Genomic DNA, 12773 nt, shown 5'->3' with positions numbered 1-12773 from the left:
AAAATTTCACGAATTAACTTATTGGCCAAGTGGCGTCCTATCACGGTACCATGCTTGAATTCAGTGAGCTCCTGAGAGTGATCCATTCTTTCAAAAATGTTTGTACTATAGAAGCAGTCTGCATGCCTTAGTGCTTGGATTTATACACCTGTGGTTATGGAAGTGTTTGGAACACCTGAATTCAAAGATTTGTAAGGCTGTCTCAATAGTTTTGGCAATATAGTACATAGATTATTCTTTCAAAGTGTAAAGAGTAGAATGAATGGACAAAAACTATAAAATTAAATGACAGACATATTCAGTAAAGAATGCTTTAAGCCATATACTATGAGGAACAATTCACACTATATATTTTTGTTATCATTATATGTTTATTAATAATTGCAAAATTACATTTTTTATTAATTGTAAAATTGTTAATCATTACATTATTGAGAAATATTGAAAAAGGATTTAGTTGTTTGTTTATGTACTTCTTACTTCCATTTTCTCTTAGGGGATCCATATTGATTCAGTATTTATAGTGTCTAGGAGGGGGGGGCAGCAACAAAGCAATGCCTTTACTTGACAGTGAAGTGTTCTTTCATTATACATCTCAGTCAGGCTTTGTTTCAGATGCCGCATCACATTTAAGATCTATCACTGTCTGAGGAACAGTGCAGATTGTCTTAATCTGTGGAATGTTTAAGGTTGTGTTCAAGATACTTCAGACTAAATTTTTATGATGTTTTTGGTTCCAATTTAGGCATCAAGGCAGATACAATCATTTGTGATGGAAGTAAAAATGAGTAAAATAAAGGATGAAATGTGTGTAGTACCTACAGAATAAAAAATAGAATGATAGAGAATGATCTGCAAGTGATGTAAGTTAGTGGACACACTCATGGTCAAGGTTCGTGACCTCGAGGAGCAACTGGCTCTCATCCAGCACAACAATGAGTTAAAGGAGAGGGTGAATATGCCTATTAGGTAGATGGTGTGTACGTCACAAGCGGGGAGGGGGGAGAATGAAGGGCAGAGAGGTCGAGAGAGCTGGGTGAACGTAGAACGTAGACGTAGAAAAGGGCGTACACAGTACACAGAGGCAGCATCACCTGAAATGACAGTGTCTAACCACTTTCAGGTGCTTCCAGCTTTAGAGCCAGAAGAGACTGGGGAGGTAGGTGGGCCCTTGGGAGGTTGTGGTAATAGGGGATTCAATTATTAGGTGTAGATAGTTATGTGCGCACCCATAATAGAGGGTTCCGTATGGTGTCTTGCCTGCATGGTGCCCAGGTAGAGGACCTTCCAAATCATGTGGACAGGCTTTTGGCCCCAGCCAGGGTGGATCCGGTGGTCATGGTGCATGTTGGCACCAATGACATAGGCAAGGGTATGAGGGCTGTTCGGCAGGATAAATTTATAGAAGTCACGGATAAGCTTAGAAGCAGAACATCCATGATGGTATTCTCTGGAATACTTCCAGTGCCACGTACAGTTAGCTGAGATAAGGAGATTAAACACGTGGCTAAGAGGGTGGTGTAGGAAAGAGGGTTTACGTTTATGGGGCACTGGAAGACCTTCTGGAACAGGTGGGACCTGTTCAAGCCGGATGGGTTGCATCTGAACCAGAGGGGAACTAGTGTGTTGGGGAGGCGTACAGTATGTGTAGAGTTGTTCAGGAATGTTTAAACTAGGGGCTGGGGGGGTAGTGAGCTTAGTTAAGAATATAGGTGGGGAGAGACAAAAAGCCTCAATTAATATTAAAAGTGGGTACTGGAAGAGGCCTACCCTTTGCGGTCTTTACTTAAATGCTAGGAGTATTACAAACAAAATTCATGATTTAGAGGCTTTAATTTCATCTGCCTCTTACGATATTACAGGAATAACTGAAACATGGATGAGCGACAATGATGGTGAATAATACAATATGGATGATTATACGTTGTTCCGTAGAGACCGGATAGGAAAGAAGAGAAGTGACGTTGTAGTATACGTAAAAGAAAACTTGCAGGCCTTATAATTGAAAAGGAACTTCTTATAGTAAATGAATTTAATGATTATTTTACACGGGTGTTCACAGTAGAGAACACGAGTAACTTACCACCATTTAGTATGAATACAGCATTGTCTATGACCAATATATGTAGTTAAACATATGGCCTGAAGTAAAGTGTTAGTCCTCTTTGCTGCAGTGATTTTACTTGCAAATGATTGTTTTTCCTCATACAATTGCTAAGAATTAAAGAACAGAGTATAAGAAGACCCAAAGAATGGTAACAAGTGTGCTATTTTGATTTAATAATATATTATGAGGGGGGAGGGGCATAGTGATCAACAACCTTGGGAGAGAGAGTAAGATGAGCAGGTTTTATTGTACTGATTCTCTGCTGCTCCTTGTTCTTAATAAGGAATATGTACATGGTATTCTGCTTTGTTTCACTGCTAAGTGACCTGGAATCCAGATTTATGCAAATCCCACATCCTGTTAAATTTTGTTAATTTTATTCCATATTCATTCCCAATGCCTTAGTTTGCCTGGGTTTCCTGTTTAAAGTCAAAATGTGTTTTGATTTACATTTTTAAATAGAGAAAATATTCCCAGCTATTCATAATTATTATTCCTACTATTTTCCAATTAATGACTGTCGGTTTCAGTCAGCCTTAAATTCAGCAGCTATTTAATTATTATCCATGTTTCGTTACACCAGCATTGAAGAGAATCCCTTGATAATACTCATCTGTAAATGAATGTCAAACAGAGTTCCTTTGGTACAAAACAACTCATGCTTCATGAACCTTAGAGATATTCATGGCTTTGTTTTCTGGACTGATTTGTGTACTTTGTTATGCTCATATCTAATTCAAGAATTGCAAATCATGGCAGCATTGACTTAATTCTAGTGAGGAAATAATAGTGGGTTTGATTATTTTTCACATGAAACATGCAGATCCTTTTCTCCCTGAAGAAGACATTGACTAATATTCATCTCTTTTTGGTTTTGACCAGCTATGCTTTATCTGATGATAAGCTCCTGGACCACGTACATACATGAAAATGGTTTGGACAGTTATATGGCAATTCATATGAGAAGACACAAGTATATTTGTATGTTTTATACCTTCCATTATACTACGGCACCGTTGAATGCTTGAATCTGATTGGCTGACGAACGTTCTGAGGTGTGCAATTATTTTCAGATAAACGCACGGCAAACGTAGTTCCAGGTAGCTCTCTTGACCGCATTACAGTTCCATATCACTTCGCATAGTTAACTGTAATAACGGAAATAAGCGCACAGTACCTATACAGCACACAGGACTAACAAAAACAACATGACAGACGATTTTCCGAAAGTAAATTTTAATATACTGAACAAAAATATAAACGCAACACTCTTGTTTCTGCTCCCATTTTTCATGAGATGGACTTAAAGACCTACAATTCATTCCAGATACACAATATTACCATTTCTCTCAAACATTTCTCACAAATCAGTCTAAATGTGTGATAGTGAGCACTTCTGCTTTGCTGAGATAATCCATCCCACCTCACAGGTGTGCCACATCAAGATGCTGATCTGACATCATGAGTAGTGCACAGGTGTACCTTATACTGCCCACAATAAAAGGCCACCCTGGAATGTGCAGTTTTTTGCTTTATTGGGGGTCTGGGGACTCAGAACCGGTCAGTATCTGGTGTGACCACCATTAGCCTCATGCAATGCAACACATCTTCTTCGCATAGAGTTTATCAGATTGTCAATTGTGGCCTGTGGAATGTTGGTCCACTCCTCTTCAATGGCTGTGCGAAGTTGTTGGATATTAGTGGGAACTGGTACACGCTGTCGTATACGCCGGTCAAGCACATCCCAAACTTGCTCAACGGGTGACATGTCCGGTGAGTATGCTGGCCATGCAAGAACTGGGACATTTTCAGCTTCCAAGAACTGTGTACAGATCCTTGCAACATGGGGCCGTGCATTATCTGTCTGAGTGGCTGGTCTCAGACGATCTTGGAGGTGAACCTGCTGGATGTGGAGGTCCTGGGCTGGTGTGGTTACACGTGGTCTGCGGTTGTGAGGCCGGTTGGATGTACTGCCATATTCTCTGAAACGCCTTTAGAGACGGCTTATGGTTGAGAAATGAACATTCAATGCACGAGCAACAGATCTGGTTGACATTCCTGCTGTCAGCATGCCAATTGCACGCTCCCTCAATGCTTGTGGCATCTGTGGCATTTTGCTGTGAGACAAAACTGCACATTCCAGGGTGGCCTTTTATTGTGGGCAGTATAAGGTACACCTGTGCACTACTCATGATGTCAGATCAGCATCTTGATGTGGCACACCTGTGAGGTGGGATGGATTATCTCAGCAAAGCAGAAGTGCTCACTATCACACATTTAGACTGATTTGTGAGAAATGTTTGAGAGAAATGGTAATATTGTGTATCTGGAATGAATTGTAGATCTTTAAGTCCATCTCATGAAAAATGGGAGCAAAAACAAAAGTGTTGCGTTTATATTTTTGTTCAGTGTATTTACCATTGCCAGCTTTAAAATGACGTTTTGGAACTAGCAAAAGAGTCGTTGGATGAGATGCGGAAGAAATAATCCTACTCATAATAGCGATTTAAGTAGAAAAACCGGACGAATCCCTTGAAATATATCATCTGATCGATGTCTTGAGGTGTGGCAACCGTAGTATAAGCGGAATAATTGACTCCGGACCATTGAATTATTAGAAAATAATGCACACCCGAGGTGTAATAGCATTACCACCTCGGGTGTGCATTATTTTCTAATAATTCAATGGCCCGTCGTCAATTATTCCTTACATATTGCATGAAATGCAAATTCTAAACAGTTGCACCTGACATCACAAATGAATGTTTAGTGATAAATTGTATTTGAAATACAAAACTTCATATTATCATGATCTTCATCTTCCTCATTATTATTATTATTATTATTAGTAGTAGTAGTAGTAGTAGTAGTAGTAGTAGTAGTAATGGTGGTGGTGGTGGTAGTAACCATGCTATATGAATTTGTTCACTTGCAGCATATGAACAATGAAAGATATTGTGGAGGGTGTAGATTTAATCAAATTCCCTTAAGCACGATTGGTTGTGCTTATGTATATACAGTACTAAGTAAAAACCTTAGGCAATCAAAAAAATGTTTAAATGATCTTCATGATGGCATAAATTTATGATATTATGGCTTTCAAAGTGTATCAGCATAGCCAATTTGAAACCGGTTTTTGCAGCAAACATCCAACATACCTAAATATTTTTGGACCACTAGCACACCTGGTATGGATAACCAATACTTCATTGACTGTTTTTACTAACTTAAGTAATTAATTAAATAAGCTGGTTGTGAAATGCAGCAAAAGCATATCATTGTCATTTACGCTGGGTACGGAGACAGGAAACAAGGGCAGGAGTCCGAGGAGTCGAGGTAAACGTGGGATATATTCAGGGCATGATAAACTAACAAACATAGCACTGCAAAATAGCACTGCAAACCACACGTGGTAGAGAGGAGGACGTGGCACACAGAAGGGGCATGACAATCATGGCTGCAGTGGCCCTGGGGAGAGGTTTGGGAGCTGAAGGCATGTTGTAACATCAAAAAAGATATCAGAAACTTTGAAGAACAGAAGAATTTTTTTATTGTTCTACTACTACTAATTTTCATAGGTTGTAATGATAAATTGTTCTTTGTTTTTGGAATATATACACCTTTTACCTATATAAATAGTTTTAAACATTTTCTTTTTCACAGTACATAAAGGGCTTTAAATGATAATTAAATTTACTACAGTAATTCTCAGGAATAAGATATGTTGACTAAATGATGAGTTACCTGCATCCCCTGTATAATTACAGGATCAAGCATCCTGGGTAGAAAATGAACTATGTAATGACAGGTTATATGGCAGGAATTAGTTGACAAATGAGACTAGGATGAGCTTAGGCATAATCTCAGCATAAGCCTAGTGAATCTGAAAGTCTCCCTGTACACAATATATGTACTGCCTTTGAACTGTGGGACATCCTCAGATGTTAATTAAAAATATGTGGTTCTCTGAGCTCTGCATCATTTCCCCACAAATCTCATTTGTGAAATTAATTTAGGTGTCACTACTGCATTGTCTTTAATTTATCCCCTACAATTGCTCACATTGCTCTCATAATGTAACTCTCCTTCATACTCTTATGAGCACATTATTGCGAGTTATCAGGATGGACTTCCCCGCAGGGAGCAGGTTAGGCAGTCTAGAGAGCCACAACAATCATTACATGAAAATGATTTTTGATCGTTTAAGCTTGAGCTACATTTAAGGCTGAGTCTCTTATGTATAAGGTGGCATGCTCCTCTTTGAGGACAAAAAGGTGGCAAATTTACATCAATTCACTCTGAAGGTTCTGTAATAGGGAACTGAGTGGGAATGTATGATTCATGTGTGTGGTGGTAGTGAGGGTCACAAAAAGTCTCAATATTGTAATTTGTGAACAAAACATAAGATGTAAGGCACTTAGCTTGTGTTGAAAACTTAAATTACACTGTTCTTACTTAGCTTAGTAACTCAGAAGTGTGATACGACCTGAAACGTGAATATTTTTGCTGTGACAATAATGGATACCTTGCAGATTATATTATATACTTAACAATGACAAATACAATTAAATGCAAAGACATAGAGGTCAAAATTTGTTCATAAATGATCGTGGCTACAAGATTCTACACACCATAATGTACTGCAATTACCTGCTGTTACCGAAAGGAAATATGCAGGTATATTTTCACATACTGATTATGGGGCTCATTTATTGTGCATGGTCATCCAAGTTAACATGATACAATTTATCATATATCTATACTACATACATCTATTTCACTCTTGCATTTCAATTTTATTTTAAGTAAAATACACAGTAGTAGTACCGGTACCAGTTATCAATTTAATTATCAGCACTGGAATATATAATTATTTGAAGCCAGGTGTGCAAGCTTATTAAATTTTGCTTCACCAGATGGTATTTTTGTATATTTCTATGCCTTATTATACACATTCTACCTCATGCATTCAAATGCAAACACACACATACCACCAGAATGGCAACAGTAACACTTTAGCTCACTTTCAGGGAAACCGGACACTTACAAGTTATGAAATTACTACATTTTTGATCCAGTGAGTGGTTGCATGTCCCATTAACTTACAGCTAGATAACAAATTTGGTCATGGTACTTTGCACTTCGTCTCAGAGGAGTGAGATTCAAGAAACACATTATCTGTGCAAATGTAACAACATCTGGTTATACGGCATCACAGTAGTTTCGTATTTTACCCAGGGAACAATTTTATTTCAAAGGGGTGGGAGAACAGTGCCAGAAGTTCACTGGGATAGAAGCCACTTTTGGAAAGTTGTGCTAGCAATATAATTCAGGAGTTATTGTATATGAGATGGGTAACTGCTGAAAACTAGGTTATAACACAAAGAGAGATACATCAGTTTGTATATATGTCTAAAGTGGCCACTACATATCTGATATATAAAGACCAAGTTGTAAAATTACTACATATGAGCTGCTAGAACAACAGTTTTTTTTTTGCACTGCTTAGATACAAGCATTACCCGATAAATCAGTAAGAGACATCAGCTAAATATATAATACTGCTTATTGTAGGGTTTTATATTTCAAGTTAACCTCAAGCACAAAAAATAAGCACATGATAATTTATTACCAAATATCCCTAGTTATTCCAATAAATTATTAATGAAATCTGAGCAGGGCATACTACTGAATTACCAACAGTTGCCTTCTATATGTGTGCATAGTAGTGTAAGTGCGATGGTAAAACACAATAATAATAATAATAATAATAATAATTGATACTTTATTGATACCCGTGGGGAAACTGTCTTTTACGCCTCCCTCAACTTGCTCTTTATAGAGTAAGCTGTCCGCGAAGGGCTGCCACCTGTAGCGGCGCCCAGGGAGCCGGGAGTTAAGGGCCTTGCTCAAGGACCCGCAAACGTGCTGAGGCTTTTGAACCGCTGACCTGCTGATTACAGCCACACATTCTCAGTTGATTACTAATTAAGTATGCAATAGAACTCACTATGTATTTCATTCAAAATTCATGTGACATTTTGGCATAATAATATTATTATTATTATTATTGTTGTTTTTTTATTATTATGACTATTATTATTATTATAGTTGTTGTTGTTTGATGTTTTCATATGCCCATTCTTATAATTGTTATTTTCTATGTTTTCTATGTTTTTAGATGGCCTACTAGGACGCAGGGGACTTGTTGAAGCCTCAGAGATGTGCACCCAGGAATGTCTGGTGTTGGGTCACTCAGATAACTGTTGGATGCCACCAGCTCTGGGATCATATCAGCAGCCTAAATCGCCTATTTCTGCCTTTGCCAATCAAAAGGATTGGGCCAAAGACAAACTATTGAACGGGCACTCTCTGACAAGAACCTGGAACAGTGATAACAGCCGGGAGAAGTTTGGTAGTGCTGAAGGACATTTTAGCAATGGAAACCAGATGTCAGACATTCCACTGGCAAGCTTGAAGTCCTATAAAGAAACATCAGCTGTTGAGAACCCAAAGGAACACCAGCTATAAATACATTGCTGAATATATCTGTTGGGCAGTCTGTCCTTGCCTATTTTTAAGTAAACTAATGCTATTGCTGTGTGATAGTTACAGAAATTACCAAGTAGGCCACTAGACTTGTGCTATTGCGGGATGTAAACTGCACATTCTACTTTTGTTGACCCGACAAATGATATAGTATTTTGTAAAATGTAAGACTCTGATTTTAGATAGTGTTTGTTATTTAACTTTAAAGACAGAAAACCCACAATTACTGGCAGTATGTTTACTAAAAGGCTTTTCTGAACAATAAAAAAAACTGTTGACCAATATGCAAATATTGTGTAGTAAATGTTACTGAGCTGGTCTGAGGCTACAACATATTAATCAATACCATAAAAGAAAATTAAGATTTTGATATTAACACTGTAAGTGAACACTTGTTGAGTTAATTATTGTTGAAGTGCTTGTAAATAGAAGAAATACTAACAAATTGTATGTACCTGTAATATTTATACAGGATAAGAAAGTGTTTCATGGTTGTTGTTAATATTAATTTGTCATTGGCTTGTATTGCTTTTTGATTGATCTCTCCAGCCATCATGGGATACATATTTATTCCTGAAAGAGAAAATACATATCCAACTCTCAAAAAAAAAAAAAAACACGTGAACACTAGTTTTATGTTCTTTTCCACATATGATTGTATTTATCTCAGCATCTTCAACAAAAATATGGCACTTCTTTTTCCAAACTATTTCTTACTATTAACAAAAGTACAGGTTCTATTAATGAATATGTTTAGTGGAGGGGATGGGGGCAGAAATACATTTGTAAAATACAATGTTACTGCTATTTAAGTTCACCATTGTAGATTACTTGATTGAAGGTAATTGTGCTTACCTTAAACATGCATTATGTTTCACAATACCAAATATCATGCTGATAGAGGTGGTTAGGGAAATATTAGAAAAAGACACTTCAAATAGTTGCATCAGCATTTGTTACCTTAATAAGCAAATGTTTGGCTAAAACCAGATCAGTGTTTAGCAGAATAAAATAAATGTCATAAACTCAAACATCATCATAGAAGCATGCACAGAGGACAAAAATTATATAAACAAAAAAAAGCATTTTTAAGGCATGAAAGCCATTTTTTAACAGTTGAATAGCATGCAAAAATGCTGCTTTAAATAAATTTATGTTGTCATATTCAGATGAAATTCATTTAGAAACCTCATTTAGGATGTTGTCTTTTTCAATGGCACTTTCATGATGTTTGTCACAGTATAAAGACAACGTGGGATGGAGTGAATTGCTTACTGCAGTATGTTTGTTAGTTGTGAGGGTGTTTGACATAAGTATTTAAACGGTTAATCCTTGTTACTGCTATACAGGTATCCGGTTATTGCAATAAATGTTTTGAATATGGACATGTTTGTTTTGTTTTATTCATGATGACCATGATGGTCAATACCAAGAAAGATATTACCTATGATACAGCAAGCCAGTGCTTCTCAATTATTTTCTGATACGGCCCCACTCGTAAGAAGTAAACATTCACCCCCCCCCCCCACTCTCCACCGCGACTGTAAAGTACACCTCTGCACAACATTGTATCCTTATTAACATTAAAGACAAAAAAAGAAAGAAATATAGATCAACTTACAACAAAGAATAACTTTATTAACATTGTTTTTTAGTCTGTAACAGAAAAGACAAAGTGCATCAATTTGCCTGAAATTTAAAAAAAAAATCCAATCCTTTTTTAAACTGTAAACATTTTTTGACCATTTGATACTGACAAATAAAATTAAATATAATCAATAAATAATAAATTCAAATTGATCAGCAACATTAACTCAGGAGCACAATAAATAAACACTTTGACCTACAAAACAAAAATGGATAAAACAATTTGTGCTGATTTTTTTTTTTTCTTCAAAATGAGAAAGTCAGGATTAATGGCTACAATGAGCACGTTTTGCAGTGCACAGCTTTTCAAAGCGGGGTTTGAAGTGTGATACTGCAACTCTCAGTTCCTGCTCAAGTTGGGACCTGTACTTGCTCTTCAGTGCAGCAACAGCAGAGAAGCCAATCTCACAAGGATAAGATGTTGCAAAAGGAAGAAGAATGCCCAAGGCCCTCTGCCCTAAGAGTGAATACTGCCTCTCTACACTCAGCCAGAATTCACTCAGTGTCTGTGATGTGAACCTCAGTCTCAATGTGGAGTCAGACGTCATATCAATGAACTGGTCCTCCTCTGCAGAGCTGAAACCAGTTGGAACTGGTGCATTGAAAGGATCTCTCACCCAGTCATTTTGGGAACTGTTTTCAGGGAAGTACTTTTTAAAGAATCCCATCAGTGATGAAATATGCTCCTTAATATCTGGAATCACTGAGGTGGCATCATAGTCAGTAGTGTCAACAAATTCATGCAGATTCTCGAATGAATCAGTATTTCCTTCATCAAGTCACCTGCCCCACATTGCAAGCTTTCAAGTGAAAGAGTTGATCTTGTCTATGACCTGAGGGAGGTGTTTATCTTTACCTTGAAGCTGTAGATTTAGTTCATTTAGCTTTCCAAATATGTCACTCAGGTAGGCCAGTTTTGCCAGGAAGTTCTCATCACTAAATTTTTCTGCGAGGTCATACTTGTGTTCCTGCTCCAAAAACATTCTTATCTGCTGTCTGAGCTCAAAAACTCGGGACAAGACTTTTCCTCATGACAGCCACCTTGCTTCACTGTGAAACAGCACAGCTTGATATTTAGCTCCCATCTCCCCACAGATAGCAGATATAGCTCTTGTTTTTAGTCGTCTGGTCTTTATAAAATTAACTACACCTACAATGTCAGTCATAACCTCACTTAATTCACAGGTGACTTGATGCCAGTACTTCTCTGTGTATAACACAGTGTGTCCCCTCAGCGTTAGGTGAGGCCATCTTGATGAGTGCCCAAATTCCTTTTCTCATCCCTGCCATGGTCTGCGCACCATCACTGCAAACACCAATGCAGTTCTCCCATTTTAGCCCATTCTGAGTCAAGAAGCAGTACAGCATTTTGAATAGCTCTTCAGCTGTGGCTCTGACATATTTATAAAAAAGTAGATCCTCACACAGGGAGTTTGTCATGTCAAAACGTACATAAGCAATAAACAAACAGTCTTTGTTACTGTCAGTTGCTTCATCGAACTGTAAGGCAAAACATTTGTCTTTGAGTTTATCTACCAGCTGTTCTTTAAGATCGTTAGCAATGTCATTTATACGTCTGGAGACAGTGTCATTGGACAGAGGGATAGTTTTTATTTTTGCAGCATTTGTGTCATCCAGCATGACAGAGACCATATCTAATGCTGCAGGTAATATCAAGGCAATATTCAGCACATTTTCGCTTAAAAAACTCAAGCGGCTTATCAGCGTGATTGGGGTGTAATTTCTTTATTAATTTATTAATTTAATTAATTTATTTGGCTTCATGCTGTCCGCTGCCAACATTTTTAGACACAGTAAACATACCAGTCTTTCCTCGTCTCCCACTGTAGTCACAGTGAAGCCAAGTGTTAAATACACTTTGTCATATTTCCTCGTCTTAGCTTTCGGGAGACTTACGTTTGTCTCATTATCTCTGTCTCTCTCCGCCTTTCTTTTCATCCCTGTTAAATATTTTTATCTTAAGGGTTTGTTCACTGCACTTCCTGCTCTGTGCTGTGTGCTCTTGTTCAGTGCAAAAAACCCTACTCTCTGCGCCAAAAAATAGCATGTTCCCCGGGGTCACACGCGCCCCCCCCCCCGGCATCACTCTGAACCCCCCTAGAGGGGCGCACCCCACTATTTGAGAAGGACTGCAGTAACCCAAGTGCCTGGTACTCATGCAGAAGTTGCCATTAATAGTTATTTTATTGGTCAATGTTTTCCCTTTCTTTTGACTACATTGACCATTTATTTTATGTACCCATCAAATGAAACCGTATACAAAGTAAGTGTATACTCAGCAGGCTGATTAATATTTACAGCCACAAATAATCATGGAGTTTGTGGCAGGATTTGCCTCAACTGTACTAGTAGTACATCCCAAGTACAGTACCTGCAACACTGCAACATCTAGAAATAAGCATAATATTCCTAAATATTCAAAATATTTTGTATTGAGCAAAAAAAAAAA

General features: G+C 37.7%; 1 protein-coding gene across 4 annotated transcripts in view; it reads left to right on the top strand.

Moving 5' to 3' along the window:
• Window positions 1–9973, top strand: part of LOC125751913 (protocadherin-9) — a 180531-nt gene extending 170558 nt beyond the window's left edge. For 3 of the 4 annotated variants that reach the window (XM_049031393.1, XM_049031351.1, XM_049031341.1), the window contains exon 4: window positions 8289–9973. In XM_049031393.1, coding sequence (XP_048887350.1) covers window positions 8289–8638 — 350 coding nt within the window. In that variant the 3' untranslated portion in view covers window positions 8639–9973. The remainder of the gene's footprint in view (window positions 1–8288) is intronic. The other variant, XR_007400815.1, reaches the window with a different exon arrangement.
• The last annotated feature ends 2800 nt before the right edge of the window (window positions 9974–12773 follow it).

Source organism: Brienomyrus brachyistius, chromosome 1 (assembly GCF_023856365.1).
Source record: "Brienomyrus brachyistius isolate T26 chromosome 1, BBRACH_0.4, whole genome shotgun sequence".
In the NCBI taxonomy this organism is placed as follows: domain Eukaryota; kingdom Metazoa; phylum Chordata; class Actinopteri; order Osteoglossiformes; family Mormyridae; genus Brienomyrus; species Brienomyrus brachyistius.
The sequence above is the reverse complement of the archived record's forward strand: the minus strand, read 5'-3'. Positions and strand labels throughout refer to the sequence as shown.